Source organism: Diabrotica virgifera, chromosome 5 (assembly GCF_917563875.1).
Source record: "Diabrotica virgifera virgifera chromosome 5, PGI_DIABVI_V3a".
NCBI classification, from domain to species: domain Eukaryota; kingdom Metazoa; phylum Arthropoda; class Insecta; order Coleoptera; family Chrysomelidae; genus Diabrotica; species Diabrotica virgifera.
Genome location: NC_065447.1, coordinates 67,295,448 through 67,313,093, shown reverse-complemented (window position 1 = coordinate 67,313,093; position 17,646 = coordinate 67,295,448). Strand labels below are relative to the sequence as shown.

Below are 17,646 nucleotides of genomic sequence, written 5' to 3'. Positions count from 1 at the left end.
AGTGTCCAGATTTGAAGGTATAATAATTACTTATATTAATGACGGCTTAAAATCGCCTGGGAGTGAATTCAAACATTACCTTTTACGTAGTCAGGTAATATTCATATTTTGGGAGTGAACTCAACTCGTCCCGTTTTTTATCATAAAATCTTAAAATTTTTAAAAATTTTAGTGGAGTGACGAGTGACCGTAGATGGCAATTGACTGGATCCCCCGTTGCATGGCGATGGGTAAAATCGCTAGTCTCTAAATACTTGTTAAAAAGCGTGTGTGGATCTTAATTTAACAAATAGGTAGGTATACAAAAAAAAGCTTATTAACCACTATATAAAAATTAAATAATTACCTTCTTATTTACAATAAGTTCATGAATGAACTGAAACCCACTAGCCGATGGCACGAAAAATCCCCACGTGGCTCTACCTCCTTGTTGGCATCGATCCAAGTTTGTACTAATTAAACTATTAATACTCGTTACTAATCCTGGAAGTAAACCATACTGGTCGGTATTCTTTAATAATGGTGAATTTAACGATATGTAAGTATCATACTGCCATTCTTTTGGTATGTTTTGAGGACCCATTTTGGCACCATCTAACACTATGTGATACCTTTAAAAAATAAGAAAAGTTATTAGGAGTCTAATTTTTTATGGTCTCGGATAGCTTGATCCTGTAGTGTTTGCTATAATATTAAATATATGAATATTTATTAAGGCCATGGGTACATAATTCGCAAAATATTTTACGGCTATCCCTACTTTTTCTGTCTTTACACGGCAAATCACGTGTAGTAAAATTCACACTGGTATGGATATGTAAACATTATTAGAATGTCATTCTACTTGAAAATGTCATCATTAACTTAAAGAGATGGCTTTTGAATGTTCTTGGATAACTGTTATTTTTATAATTGCAAATTATTAATTCAGTTAATAAATGTGATAATTTTTTCACTAACTATGTATTCAGTGATTGTAATAATTTATATGTACAACAAAAACTAATACTCAATCGAGAAAAGAGCAAAAGTGTTAAAGTGATTTTTTAATAATATATTGTTACTATGGAACGCTTACAATTTTGAACATCTTTAACAATAAAATACTTGGATCACAGAATATATTATCCTGATGTATTCTCTGCTTGGATCTTTCACAAATAATACGCAATAAATAACTTTTTATTAAGTTCACGTCTTAAATCAATTATTTATCAAATACACTATATATCAATATTATTTAATCAACAACTCAAAATATTCCCGATGTAATGTCAAATATTTAAAATTGTCACTGTCACTGATTATCACTGTCTGACTGACAATATGCTGACAATGTTCTATTCGACTGAGTGCGTTTTAAGACAAAGATAGATTTGGAAAATATTACCACGGACATTGTGTTCATTTTTTTCGAATCCTGAAGAAACCAATAAATATTTTTGAAAAATTTAAACGCAGAATGAAAGACTAAATTATTACCGAGGGCCGAAAGTCCCTCGTAAAGTTTTATGTAAACATTAAATTGGCCAGTAAGTAGGTATCATTATATCCTCAGTAAGTCGTATTTAATGTTTTTGCTTCAATATTATTATTCAAATTAAATTCCAATGCGTGCATGAATCTGTCACGCAAAGAGTCTGCAAAATACTAAAACCGTGAATAAACGGTATTGTTCTAATAATTATTCGAACAATTTAAAAAATATTGAAATATTTTTAATTCAGACAATAAGTCCATCTTTGAAATGCAACAGTGTGAACAATGTAAATATCTAAGGACAAAAGTGTGTTAGTCTTAATGTGTGTACCTCAAAAGACATGTGTTTGGAAAAGACTGTCGAATACAAGGAACCGCTCTTACTCTTCATGTACCCCGCTACCCACCAGGCTCCAAGTACCAGGACCAGGGCAAACCGCCATTTTAAGTCTCAGTAACAGTAGCCCAGTAAATAAACGGGAAATTCGGCGATACCGTGTAATTTTCAGGGGCAACTCCGAATTGCATGAAAATTTGGATTTAGGTTCTACTTACCCTTCACTTCAAAGTTGAAATTGTGCCATTGGTTGCTTTTACTTGGGGGGTGACAGTCACCCCTTCTCGGGGGTGAAAAAATATACGTTCAAGATAAGAAATGGATAAATTGACTGGTTTTAAGTAACTTTTGTTCTATAGAGTTTTTTACGTAAGTCAATACTTTTTGAGTTATTTGCCATTGAAAATGTTGATTTTTCGACAAAAAAACTACGTTTTCAGACGGTTTTTCGCAAATAACTCAAAAAGTAAATATTTTATCGAAAAAAATATCCTTAGCAAAAGTGTAGCTTATAAAAAACCCAAAAAATGGTGTATCAGTAAAGTCTATCAGTCAAATAAAAACAAAGTTGTAGCTCATGAAAAATACCTTCTTATTCTCTAATTCCAAATCGAATATTTCAAGGCGAAATCACCGAACAATTAAGCACTTTTCGGGAAAAACCCCTTTAAATTGTTTAAAGTGTTAAAAAAAGCTTTGTTTTAATTGTTAACAAAAGTTTTAGCATTAAAAATAAGCGAGTTACGCTCAAAATAAAGTTGGCCCTCTTTTTTTTGTAAAAAATCATGAAAATCTCGCCGTGTTTAGCTCCCCAAATGAAATTAATCGCTACCGCTTTAGAAACAATTTACTTACCTATCTATTTTTTATATGATCTGTCAGTCTCACCGGTTTAAAGTGTTTATTTTTGAAAGGGTTATAATTGAGAAAGCTTGAATGGGTCACTAATCACGAGTGTATGCAAATTTTGAACAGCCATATCTTAACCAATTTTTGTCTTACGGAGAAACAAAATGAAACTAGCATATTTATAATAGCAAAACCTACATTTTTTTACTCTTTAAGATTTTTCTTATCACTAATACTTTTTAAGTTATTTTGAAAAAATGAAATTTTTCAAAAATTTTTAGAAAATTTTTTTTTACTATAAAACCAAATTTCTTTAAAAATAAGCACTTCAAACCAATCAAACTTACAGATCATATAAACAATACACATACAGTTAAAATAGATGGTAAAGCCAAACGATTAATTTCATTTAGGGTGCTAAAGAGAGGGAGGTTTTCACGATTTTTTTTTACCAAAAAAAAAGGCCAACTTTTTTTTCAGTGTAACTCGTTTATTTTTGATGCTAGAAACTTTTGTAAAAAACAATTAATAAGCTTTTTTTCCATACTTTAAAAATGTTAATAAGGTTTTTTCGAAAAACGCTGCTTTCTTCGGTGATTTCGCGTTGAATTATTCGATTTGGAATTAGACGAATAAGAACGTATTTTTCATGAGCTACAACTTTGCTTCTACTCAATTTGTAGACTTTACTGGTACACCATTTTTTCGTTTTATTATAGGCTACACTTTTGCTAAAAATATTTTTTTCGATAAAATATTTACTTTTTAAGTTATTTGGGAAAAACGGTCTGAAAACGTAGTTTTTTTGTCGAAAAATCAACATTTTAAATAGCGAATAACTCGAAAACTATTGACTTACGTAAAAAACTTTATAGACGAAAAGGTGCTTAAAATAAGTAAATTTATCCATTTCCGGCCTTATTTTAAACACGCGTTTTTTGCCCCCTGAGAAGGGGTAAATGTCACCCCCAAGTAAAAGCAACCAACGGCACAAATTCAACTTTGAAGTGGAGGGTAAGTAGAACCTAAATCCAAATTTTCATACAATTCGGAGTTGCCCCTGGAAATTCACTCCAAAACGGTCATTTATTGGGCTACAGCATAGAAAACCCAACAGCAGTGACACACTAGTAGGCGGGAAAAGTTCGCGCACTATTACTGCACAGACGTCGGCCATTATTCGCGTGTACCAGACAGTGTAGCAAATCGGCAGTGTTGCCGATTTGTACATAATAAATCAGATTTACTTAACTTTTATGACATTCTGATAATAAATATTTTTTCAACATAATTTTATACGTATGCCTGTGGGAATTATGTCAATAATTGGGACATAATACAAAATATTGGCAATGAATGGCGATTGTATCGTTAATCTTTTGCAGAAATTCCAGAAAATATTCAAAAATATTCTCTTACTGGTATAAAGTTAGTGCATTAACTGATCTGTGAGCAAATATTAAATTAGTGTTAGCAAGTGAAGAAGTAAAAGAATGGTACTCTTTTCAAACAGACAAAAAATGTTAAATTATTTTAATCACATAAAGTCTTCATTTTTACAAGATAAGGATGAGAAAATTTTATTTGAAAGCATTCCAGATGTAAATTAGTTTTATTATAGTATATGATACTACATATATTTTGTAGTATCATATACTATATGTTTTTTTTTATATATAAGTATTTTTGAATTAACAAGTTAAGTTGAAAATCAAAAATTTTAACATAATTTTTGGCAAAATCTGAACATTTTAGCAGTGGCTTAATATAATTTCATATAGTGACATCGGCAACACTGATGAAGGAACACATCACAGCACTAATGAGATGTACACTCGATCAATGTCGGCTCCGTACTTTTTAACTTCAAAGGCGGCATCGCAGTGTATCCTTACTGGTTGATTTATTATGCTGTGTCTCAGTGCTCATCGTCATCTCAAATGGTCAAGATGCAAATTGCATGAGCCACTCCAGCGCATCCTCGCGCTGTTGCAGTCTGTACCAGAGGAGTGTGTTTCTCAAGCAAGATCCAGGTAGCATCCCGTTGCAACCGGAGTAACATCTCAGTCGATCTCTTGCTCGCAGCTCTAAAAAGTATGAGCAAGCAGCTGACAAAGATTGTGCATTGTTGGTATGCACGCAATCAATACAAAGTTGTTAGTAGTGTTCTTGGTGTAAACAAGTGATCAGATGTTGCATCACCTTTGGTAGCAGTTTTCCAAGACAACCAACCCCGCAGTTTCCACAGCCGGGATCGTGGTGCAAGTGAATTTGGACAGACAATCTATAGTGCACACACAGACATTGTGAAAGACTCATTCTGTTTGTGAGTACTTTGTAATTAGTAGTTTGTTTCTCTCAATCAACACTAGTGTTGCATCCATTTTGTTTTAAATATGTACGTTTTCTCTATCTCCTAGTTTTGTATTGTTTGTTTATATGTATGTTCTTTCCTCTTCACTTGCTAGATTTGTTATGCTCCATTTTGTATTTTTCTCTGCAATAAATAGTTAGTACTCTTGGTAAAAGCTCTTTTGACTCGTAGTGTTAAACCTCCCACATTTTTTAAAGGTAAATAGCATCAGATTTTGTTTACAACAAGCATCCTATAGTAATACAGTTTCTCTCTTTGTTAGGACGTTCTTTATGTGCGTCCTATTGTTATGTTGTGATATATTCTCAACAGATATAAAAGACAATATAGGTTTCATCAAGTATGAAACACACATGTATGCTACATGGTAGCACACTTGCATACCAGTCCCTAGCTAGCACAAACTACTGTTCCCCAACTGGTAAGTGTGTACGTTAACTAGCATATTAGTTCCTGGCATGCTAGTTAATCGCAAACAATTTGATTTTTCGTGCTAGTAGCGTGCTGACAGATGCAATGCGCATGCATGGGAAGTGGCACACGCATGTGTGAACGCGCGTTACGGGCATGCCAGTGATTAGCAGAGAGTTGTGGTGTAGATGATAGATCAAATCTGTTGTTTTAGTAATAAAAATTATCGTTTCAAAAATCGTAGAACTTCCGACTCTATACAATACCTTCAGAGATTTATATGAATCGCCAGTAGCCAAATATCTAACGAGCTATTTCCAATAACGAGCATTAGTTCTTGCTGGGACCGCACCACGTATATGGGATTTTTTTTGCTATTAAGAAGCATTCTTTCCTTCTACATCTTCAAGTCTCATCTCTCTAAGTAAACAACTACTTGCTCAAAATTTTCCCACCTACTAATTCAAATTCTCGCCCAATTTTTTCTTTTTTGAGTTTCGCTTCAGATTCATTATTAAATCTCTAGAAATATACGTGACCACAAGGAATATTTGCTTGTTTAATTCATTCGGAATACCTTCCATGGATCGTCTCTTTTTTTTTGTGGAAACTCAGAAACTTCTAATTACAACAAAAGCACTTCACATCAAAACCATTCGATTTTTACTGGCACTTGCATGTGTAAAAATCTACCCTGCTTTTTTGCCTTGCCAGTATAGGCAGGCAAGCTACTTGCATCCCCGCTACTTTCCTAATTTACAGGCATGTGTGTACCCGCTTTAAAAGAGAAAGTAAAAGAAAAAAAATTAAGTCATTATTAGAAACAAATTAAAATGTAATTTACCTTCCTTCGTTTGCTACTTTTTGTACGTAATCTTTGTCTTTATAATCGAAGACACAATCTGCTCCTAATTTTTTTACCAATGGCACTGCATCTTCTGCACAAGTACCAAAAACCTAGAATAATAAATATACATGGTGTCATGTTATAATTAAGGGGACTAGATGCTAAGGGGTACAAGTGATAAAATGGTTTAGTTGAGAAAAACGAGCGAAGAAAAAAGTTGACGAAGAAAGAGATGTTCTAGGTACCTCTTTTTGTCTAGAGGAGATGAGAGGCGCGATCCACCAAATGAAAGATAATAAAGCGGCTGGCCTGGACGACATACGAACAGAACAAATAAAGAACTTTGGACTAAAAACCATAGAGTGGCTCGTAAAAATGATGAATTACTGCATCCGTACATTACAAATCCCCAAAATCTGGAGGAAAGCTAGAGTGGTAGCTCTCTTAAAACCAAGGAATGATCCGGCGAATACAAAGAGTTTTAGACCTGTGTCTCTCTTGTGCCACCTTTTCAAAGCCTTTGAAAGAATGATACTGAACCGGATCGCAGAATATGTGGAGACTAAAATTATTCCAGAACAAGCAGGATTCAGACCCGGAAAGTGCTGCTACAGTCAAATTCTTAATTTCACCCAACATATTGAAGATGGTTTTGAACGGAAGGAAATAACAGGAGTAGCGTTCATAGACCTAACTGCCGCCTATGACACAGTTAACCATCAACAGCTACTCGCAAAACTCTATGAAACTACAAAGGATTTCCGACTAACAAGGTTAGTGAAATGTCTCCTCCAGAATAGACGCTTCTTCTACGTAACGCTCCAGTCCAAGAACAGTCGGTGGAGGGACCAAAAAATGGGCTACCATAGGGAAGTGTCCTCGCGCCGATACTATACAACATATACACCAACGACCAACCCATACACCAACAAACAAGGCAATTTATTTACGCTGATGATACAGCTGTGGCAGCTCAGGGAAGAGCCTTCAATGAAGTCGAAGTGAAACTGACAGATGCCCTGGGAGACTTAGCTCTGTACTACGATAAAAACCATCTGAAACCCAATCCCACAAAAACCCAGGTATGTGCTTTCCACCTGAGAAACAAGCATGCCCGAAGGCCGCTGGAGGTGGAATGGCGTGGTCAGATGCTGGAACACAACAAGACGCCAAAATACCTTGGCGTCCGTCTGGATAGAACTCTGTCTTACCGATACCACTGTCAAGATGTCAAGAAGAAAGTAAGTGCCACAAATAATATCATCCGCAAGCTAACTAATACAAAATGGGGAGCACAACCACACACTCTCCGCACTTCTGCCTTGGCATTATATTTTTCGGCCGCGGAGTTTGGAGCACCAGTATGGGCAAACTCTGCTCACGCAAAGAACGTCGACGTGGCTCTAAATGAAACGGTTCGTATAATATCGGGTTGCCTGAAACCGACACCTATCGAAGAGGTACACCCCATAGCTGGAATTGCTCCACCACCTATCAGGAGGAAAATCATGTCAGAGGTAGAACGAAAAAAGCAGGAGACGGACCGAAGACACCCCTTATGTGACCACCAAACTCAGCCAAGTAGACTAAGATCTCGGAAAAGCTTCCTGAAAACATCAAGATCCATCCCCGAAGCGCCAGAGACGCGCCGAATACACCTATGGCAAGCGTCAGCTACCGCGACACATTTTCCTCCCTCAGAGAAAATGGCTGCTGGACACAACTTACCGTATCCGACTTGGAAAGCGCTAAACAGATTAACAACCGGCGTTTCACGTTGTGCTAGTAACCTGAAAAAATGGGGATACCAGGAGGACGATACCTGCGACTGTGACGCGGTTCAGACCAGCCGGCATCTACTATCATGCACAGAGATGGGAGAGACCTGCACAGAAGAAGACCTAATTATAGCAAATGACAGGGCCATCTATGTGGCCAACCATTGGACATACAGAATTTAAAGTTGTTGGTGTTCCGGACACGGAAAGTAAGTAAGTTGAGAAAAACGAAGTCAAAGTTAAATTTACATAGTAAATTCTACAGCCAAATAATCACTTCTGGACTTATTTTGAATTAATTTTATACATTAGATGTATTTAATTGTAAAAGTTTTTGTAGAGGTAGTATTTATTTTCGTTCAAAATATTTGAAATTTTGAAAAACGTTCGCACTTGTACCCCATTGCTTCAAATTTTGCACTTGTTTCTCTTTGCCACTTAATACTTTGTCACTTTTTAATATCCAATACCATACAGTCAAAAAGATACAAGTGTAGTTATACCTGTTTGCCGCAACCTCTTTTTAAATATTTCGTAAGTAGTCAAACCAGAAGCTGCGATATGTCACCATCAGTAGTTTAATTCTCCTGTATTACTTTGCCACTAAATTTTTAGTACTATCTAGAATTATTTTGTGCACTTAACTCAGTTTACAATATGTTGTCACTTGTACCCCTTAGAATCTAATCCCCTCAATTACGATCAAATACTTAGTTGAAAGAAAGTTATGAGATAGTAAGCAGTATATTAACATCAAGAAAGTGAAAAAATAGTATGTCAAAGTGTGTAAAAAGTATTTATTTTCTTAGCTAAGCACTTTTGACAAAATTGTCATCACCGGAGCTAATGGTCAATAGAAAATAAAAAAGTACCACTACTTAAGGTCATGTGCATGAGCATCTTAACAATATCTAGCTATATTACAATATACAGTGATGAGCGCGCTTATAACCGGCACAATAACGTAAAATATGGAAAATATATTAAGTTGTGAGATAAAAAAGATGAAACTAGTAGAGGTATAAAATTTAGCGATAGGAACCTATAAATTTGCATTTTATTGATTGTTTCCCACCTTTAGACATAACGGAAGAGTATGACAACTAAAACTTTCACTGTCACCGTGATAGTTGCCAAACTCGTCCGATATGTCCAAAGGTGGGAAATAATCAATAAAATGTAAATTTATAGGTTCCTACCGCTAAATTTTACACCTCTACAAGTTTCATCTCTTGTTACCTTACAATTAACTATGTTTTCCATCTTTTGCGTTATTTTGCCGGTTATTAGCGCGCTCATACAAACCTCCTCCAAGCGCTCCTCCGTACAAACCCCAAACAGAAAAAACAGGAAAAACGGCCACACAAACGTTACAAACACATTTAAACTTTTTTCATGGAGTGGGTGCATCACCCAACCATCATGGTCGAAGAGAAATAGCTGACTCTATTTCTAAATTCTATATTTCTTCCTGGACTTCTTTTTACATTTACCTTTACCTTGAAGTATGTCAAGGTGTAGTATGGTGTGTAGGTCGTATCGTTGATCATTACACATTATGTGGTCCAGGTATTCCAGTTTGTGATGTTGTATGGTTGTGATTAGTTCGTGCTCTTTACCCATTTTGTGTAGAATACAGGAAATCCTCAAAATGCGTCTATAGCACTACAAATGCTTGGATATTGCTTCAGTTCAGGACCATGACTCCACTCCATATAGAAGAACGGAGAAGAAACAACTTTTACTTTCAATTTTATATCGTGACTGTTAAAGATTTTTCCACCTACCTCTACCGAAAGTATACTTTTCAGGACCTGATTGTTGGGAGAAAAGTTGTACTTTTCCTCCCTAGGGAGGAAAATATTTTTCCTCCCTAGGGAGGAAAAGTAAAAGTGACGTCATGGCATTTCATTTATGAAATATAACTTATTGACGCCCTGTACAATATCTAATTTCTATTACGTAAGTATCTATACATTTTAACGTTTATTTATAAAACACTCTGTATTTTGCAGAATGGTAAAAAACAGTAAATTGTTATTTTGATTTAACAATGTTTACATTAATAATTTGACTTATATCTGACAGTTGACAGTTATATTGTACCTACTTGTTAGTTTTAGTTCTAATAAATTTTGTTGGTTAGTTACATAAATAAATTAAGTAAAAATGAAAAATTGACTTGTTATTTGAGGAAGGTGGAAAAACCATATGTATAACATGGGAGTAAAGTGCCTTTTCCTCCCTTGAATGATTACTGCCCTCCGCTACGCGTCGGGCAGTAAACTTCATTCTCGGGAGGAAAAGTAGCACTTTCCTCCCTTGTTATACAAATAGCTATTTCCACCTACCTCTACCAAAAGTATACTTTTCTGGACCTGATTGTAGGGAGCAAAGTTGTACTTTTCCTCCCTAGGGAGGAAAAGTAAAGTAAAAGTGACGTCATGGTATTTCATTTGTGAAATATAACTTATTGACGCCCTGTACAATATCTATTTTCTATTACGTAAGTATCTATACATTTTAACGGTTATTTATAAAACACCCTGTATTTTGCAGAATGGTAAAAAACAGTAAATTGTTATTTTGATTTAACAATGTTTACATTAATAATTTGACAGTTGACAGTTATATTGTACCTACTTGTTAGTTTTAGTTTAATAAATTTTGTTGGTTAGTTACATAAATAAATTAAGTAAAAATGAAAAATGACTAGTTATTAATTTGAGGAAGGTGGAAAAACCATATGTATAACATGGGAGTAAAGTGCCTTTTCCTCTCTTGAATGCTGCCCTCCGCTACGCGTCGGGCAGTAAACTTCATTCTCGGGACAGTAAACTTCATTCTCACTTTCATCCCTTGTTATCCAAATAGCTATTGTTTTAGATACTATATTTTGTATAATCCAAATATAAAATTTGTCGTACTCACCTCACAACCTTGAGATTTAAGTAGCTGAACTGCACAAGTTCCAACCCCTCCTGAAGCACCTAAAATTAGCACTCTTAATCCTTCCTTTTGCTTTGTAATCATATTTCCGAAAACAAAGAGTGCACTCCATGCTGTCATAGTTGTATACACTAATGAAGCACTCTCCACGTGATTTAAGTGTTTTGGTTTTGGTAAGATCTAAAAAAATATCCGTAATATTTTACAATGATACTACTTATCCTAATTAGGAAATATCTCCAGGTGAAAAAAGAAAAAATAATATAAAATTACTCAACATTAAAATTCGTGTCAATGTTACCGGCCAAACCCGATTTCAGGACAAACTAGTTTGGCATAGGCCAACTAGTTTGTCCTGCTTCTCTGATTCTAAATATGGCTCCTAAGAATCCATTAATTAATAGCAGTAGATATAGTTCTACATGTCAACATGTCTAAATAATTTAATTAAAAAAAGCGAATTGTTAATTGTTTAATTAATCACCAAATCAAAAACCAAATTATTTATCATAATTTTTGTTAAAATTAATAACGTAACTTACATATGAGGAATCAGTTAGAACAGCTTCTGAAAATGTTCCAGGTTTATATAAAGGCACAAAACCATACACTTCATCACCAATTTTATATTCATCAGATACACCTAGTCCTTTGGCTAAAATAGTACCTGAAAAATCCCTACCTACTGTTAGAGGAAGCTCCAATTCACCCTTCCTCATCATTTGCAATAGAGTATTACCATAGCCACCTACAAAAAATTAAAAATGTACTATCAATAATGACATACAACTTCAACCCTCTTCCATGGACAGAAATAACAGAAAATTAAAATAAACTAATATGTATGTCAGTAAAGTTAGCATATCCATTAAGGCCGAATTCAGATACCAAGACTATAATTTGTTACGGAAAGAAAAAAATTATTGCTGTAGCCATTTTCGAGAAAGAATGGTAACTTTACGGTAAAGCTAGCAGCACCACAACTATATCTCAACAAGGAAAAGAGCTATAGGGTCCATCCTAGCAGCATATTTTATTGCTAAATAATTGCTGCTGTTGATTGGCACATTAAGCAATGACCAAGAACTACCCCATCGTCTCCTAGTACATAGGTCACCCAGAGGAAAATCCAGATATCAGCCAAATACATTAAAACTAGATAAATGCACAAGCTTATCAAAAATTAGTTCCTAATATCAAATCCGCAAGAAACTTATGGGCCACATTGGTTAAAATTTTATTTAAGTAATTTTTTCAAGCAAATTTCAAAAATTATCTCTTTTAGTCACTTTGAGTCATGTTGAACAAAAAAAAAAGTTTTTGGGTATTGGTTACTGTATCAATCAATAGCAATTAATTAGCAATAAAATATGCCACCAAGATGGGCCCTGTAGCCCCTTTCATTGCTGAGATATAGCTGACTAAGTCAGCTTTACAGTAAAGTTACCATAACCATTGTTTCTCAGAAACAGTTGCAGCAATAGATTGTTTCTTGGTGTAATACTTCGGCAATAAATTAACAATTAATTTCTTGCAGTTAAATTTTCTAGCGTCATCGTTTTTGGCTGATATCTCAATTTTTCCAGGGATAATTTCTTGCGCTAGATGATGATGGGGTAGTTTTTAGGGGTTGATTAATGTTCCAAGGAATAACAGCAATTAATTAGAAATAGAATATGCTGCCAAGATGGGCTCTGTAGCCCTTTTCATTGCTGAGATATAGCTATGACTATGCTAGCTTTGCAGTAAAGTTACCATAACCATTTAGGTCTGGATCCCGCGTATGAAAAAAAAGTTGATTAATAGCAAGCTGAAAATTTGTTAATAGCTTAAGGGTGTCTAGTCGAATAAACTTTGATATGTGTGAACACTGGAACAGGGGTAGTTTTAATTGTGGAACAGGTTAAAAATTTGGAACGGTCACAGCACGAAAACGGCACATTTATTTTATCCGACAGAACAGACTTAAACTCTTCGAACAGAGATTAAACTCTCATGCAAAAATCAGACTGCTATTTATCACCAAATGGGCGTTTTAATGAGTGGAACATGTAGAATATGTCAAATGACAGGAATTATGACAGGTAATAAATAGCAGTCTGATTTTTTCATGAGAGTTTAATCTCTGTTCGGAGAGTTAAAGTCTGTTCTGTCGGACAAAATAAATGTGCCGTTTTCGTGCTGTGACCGTTCCAAATTTTTAACCTGTTCCACAATTAAAACTACCCCTGTTTCAGTGTTCCCATATATCAAAGTTTATTCGACTAGACACCCTTAAGCTATTAACAAATTTTCAGCTTGCTATTAATCAACTTTTTTTTCATACTCGGGATCCAGACCTAATTGTTTCTCAGAAACAGTTATACTAATAATAATAGGTGCGTTCGCGGGTACAGTTGACAAATTGTCGCCGACAATTTCTAACCTCATTTAATAAAAATAATATCGTTAATAGATAAATAAACAAGGTATATTAACTATTAATTAATATTAATAACTAATTATTAAATTATAATATTAAAATATACCTTGTATATTTATCTATTAACGATATTAATTATATCATTTTAAAGTGCGCATGCGTTTTGCTGCTAATTTGTCGCCGACTAGTCGTCGACAGGCTCCCGCGAACGCACCTATTAATGGAGTTTATTTGTAGGAAATAATTGTACATAATAAAAATAAACTCAGTTTCTCACAGAAGTTGTATGTACAACTTGTATATGAGAGTTAGATTTTGATTATATTATATGTACAACACTAATTGATTTTAAAATTTACAAAAAGGAATCAAATATAGTCATTTTCGTTCATCAGTCTCCAAATTTGGGTGCATCTTCTGACTAATTCAGTTACTGTTAAATGTTGTTTATCAGACTTACGAAAATCTCTAATAAAATTCAAGAAAGGATTGGGAAACATTTCCTGTGGGACTCTTCTGACGGGACTTCGTTTTCTATAAGAATTACATGACTTTTTGAAAGTGTTTTATTCATTTTTACAATAATTTTCACAATTTAACACATTCACTGACACACTTCACGTAGCCACGTCATCTTATGGAGAAATTTACTTCATATGCAGTCGTGTCCATAAACGTGTTAAACACTTTTGAGTGACATTTCAAATAAATCATATTTGACATAAATTATAGTTACAGGAATAAATTGTTTTTCTATGGATACTATACAATGTGGAACTTCTCTCATTACTTACATAGGTACATTCAAAACGAACAATTTCTCAGGCTGTGAGAAAAGTAGGCTATTGCAGTGAGAAATATTTTTTCTCACGGGTTCCATACGTAGAATCGCGGTTTCCATGGTAACATGCACAATACAAACACAAGTATTTTTGTCAAATAAAATGTGTCAAATCAAAACTTACCAGGAATTACTTACCTTTCAAAACTGTTCAAATATAACTGTAACTATAATTTTAACACTAGAATGTCTGGCTTAGCATACCTACCTAGAAAGCCAGAAGGGATCATTTTGGCCCCACGTTCTTTAATCAATTAAAACTCAGTTTAAAGAAATTAAATCAACTCTAGACGGTAGAATCTAATTTTATTTTTTACTTTTATTGTTTAACACATTCGCTGCCCATCAAAAACATTCAGAACACCATACAATTTGCAGTTTTTGATATTTGCCACACATTGCCTTGTTACAACCGTGGCAATGATTTGAAGTATGATTTCCTTTACAAAATATTTTCAACTGATATTTTTTTCGTTTTTGGGTAGTAACAGTGATAGTTGTTGGTAGACCTGGTGTTGCTAGACGTAGTTCCAGATTTCGGGAGACAAGGTATGGGGCCCATAATTCTTCACACAGCCGAAGAATAAACTTACGAAAACTGAGTCTACTTCCAGTTATTTATTTATAAATAATCCATGCATTTATTGCTTCCAAGTCAAGAGTATGATAAAACAAGTACATAGGCCATCGTCTTGAAGTTGCTTTTGTAGTATAAAGACGCATCATTTGGTCCTCTACACCAACAATTGCATCTTTGTGTTCACTTGTGTTCGCCAACAATTGTATCTTTAGTATGTAGATGATCAATACCAGTATAAGGGTAACCATTTACAATAAACATACATAAATATAATTTTACCCATTCGACAGGAATTTGAAAGAAAGGATCGTCGAATTTACCAGAAAACGACAATAACTTACACGGGGCCAATTTGGCCCCTTTAGACTTCTATGGTAGATTTGTTAAAAAAACCATTAAATAAATTTAGTAAACAATATTTTTTTGTTTTAAATAAGGCTTTGTATCAAAATATTAAACATCATAAAATATGAAAATATTATTGTCTCAAATAAAAAAACTACAATAACATTAAATCGCAACAGGGACCAAATTGGCCCCTCCGGCTTTCTAGTGTTAAATAAATAAAAGTATATAGATATTAAGAATATTAAATACCTACATACTTATGTGTATAATATGTATTTTATTTCAATTTTGGCATATAATCTACATAAAAGCACCTAAATTATTTAATTTTGAAGTTTGAACTCTTGACAAAAATGCATCCATAGAAAAAGTACAGTGTACAACACGTGAGAAAACAATGTATTTCTCCCTCGCTTGATTTGCGGCACTCACTTTGTACCTTGGCTCATGCCAACAAACTTCTGCGCTTGTGAGAAATGTGTCTTTCTTCTCTCTTGTTGTACAATATACTATTCCTGGTGTAAACTTCAGCAATAAATTAACAATTAATTCATTGCTGTACACTTGTAAGAAGGCAGATAAGTAGATCTGAGCGAATATGATATCAACATAAATGAAGAGAAGCTTAGTCATTTGAGATTCGCAGATGATGTTGTCCTTATCGCTGATCGTATGATTGGTGCAATAATAATGTTGAACAAATTATATCACGCTTCTTAGAGGTCGGACTAAAGATTAACATGAACAAGATGACTAATCTGGTGCTAAATCTTAATATTGTTGTTGATGGAAGGGATATTGAGCATACTGCATCTTATAAGTACTTAGGACATGAAATTTGGTTGGGCAGAGGTAACCAGAGACGTGAGCTCCCATGTCGCATAGGATTAACCTGGATAGCGTTTGGTAAATTGAACTATGCATTTAAATCTGACTTATCCATATGCCTTGCCTTAAAAGGAAAATGTTTGACCAGTGTGTGTTGCCTGTACTCACTTATGGAGCAGAAACATTAACATTCACAAAAAAAGTAGTGAACAAGATTCACATAACTCAGAGGGCTATGGAGTGCCAGGTGTTGGGTCTCCCTGAGAGACCAAATCCCAAATGAAAAAATGTGTTATAGAACAAAAACAACAGACGCTGTAGAAGGAATTGTCTAAAGTGGAATTGGGCAAGACACGTCACTAGATTATCAGACAACAGATAAACAAAATGTATTGTGAAATGGAGGCCAAGAAAAGAAGCACTAGGGAGCAGAGGATGCCCATCAACCAGATAGACTGATGATCTGAAGAGTGTTATCAGTAACTGGACACAAGCCACACAAGACAGAGACAGATGGAAAGATCTGAGGGAGACCTATTTCCAGCAATGGGCGCATACGGGTTGATGATGATGATATACACTATTGTTGTTTCATCTTCTTGATTTTTCTGGGTGTAGTTGTGAGTTTAAAGGAAACTTTAGTTCAATTTTAAATATACATAAAAGTTATTCTTACCCATCATTAATACATCTATAGGATTAACAGATGCACTGTGAACTTGAACTAACACATCTGTAGGGCTTCTAATAATAGGGAGTCGCGTTTCTCCGAGCTGTGCATTTTGTATACCGCCATACTCATGAATAAGCCAGGCCTTCATTTTTAGTTTTTCCGTAAGGGCTTGTTTGTCATAGGTAATGCCGAAAGTTGAAAATACTCTTTTTAACATTCTGTTCATTTGTAAACTTACAAACAATGAGTATAAACTTCCCAACTGTGCAAAATTTTATAAGTTTGCTTTTTAAATTAAATAAATTTTATGTACTTATGTAAATTACTCTTTTAATATTCATGGACTTAATTATTTTGGATTGTTGACGTTATTTCCGATATAAAAATCTTTGACGTTTATCAAAATAAAACTGACAGGATGATCATATGGTTATTTTAATCTTCTATTTGGATAGAAATATTATAGGTCCATTAGACCTAAAAGTAAAGGTGAGCACTTGACATTAACCTACCTCAATAACAAATCTTATCACTTAGGAATTATATAGTAAATTGTAATTATGTAAATATAATATAATTATTTTTGTATCAATAACAAATCTTATCACAGACTAATTATATTGTAATTATGTAAATATAATTTTGGTCTGTCAGTTACAGTCACACAGTCACAGTGCGGTCACGTCAGTCACGTGTGGTTATGATCTTGTTATGATTATGATATGTTAATGGCAGCGGCGGCTCGTGGGTCAATCTTCAGGGGGGTCATTTTGGTTTGAAAACTTCAAACTGTTGATTTTTTAAAGTATTTAAAAGATCTTTTAGCATTTATATTTTAGATAAAAAATACAGACTTAGATAAAACTCAATACTATTTACCCTAGTTTTCCGAAAATTAAATTTGTCTTTTTTTAGAGTAAATCTTTTAAA

General features: G+C 34.3%; 1 protein-coding gene across 1 annotated transcript in view; it reads right to left on the bottom strand.

Moving 5' to 3' along the window:
* LOC126884218 (reticulon-4-interacting protein 1, mitochondrial) overlaps positions 1 to 17,319 on the bottom strand; it is a 35,108-nt gene extending 17,789 nt beyond the window's left edge. The window contains exons 1-5 of the mRNA XM_050650114.1: positions 16,720 to 17,319; positions 11,567 to 11,772; positions 11,007 to 11,204; positions 6,295 to 6,407; positions 347 to 611 (exon numbers count right to left, since the gene is read on the bottom strand). Of these exons, the coding sequence (XP_050506071.1) occupies positions 347 to 611; positions 6,295 to 6,407; positions 11,007 to 11,204; positions 11,567 to 11,772; positions 16,720 to 16,942 (1,005 nt within the window). The 5' untranslated portion in view covers positions 16,943 to 17,319. The remainder of the gene's footprint in view (positions 1 to 346; positions 612 to 6,294; positions 6,408 to 11,006; positions 11,205 to 11,566; positions 11,773 to 16,719) is intronic.
* Between the last annotated feature and the right edge of the window lie 327 nt (positions 17,320 to 17,646).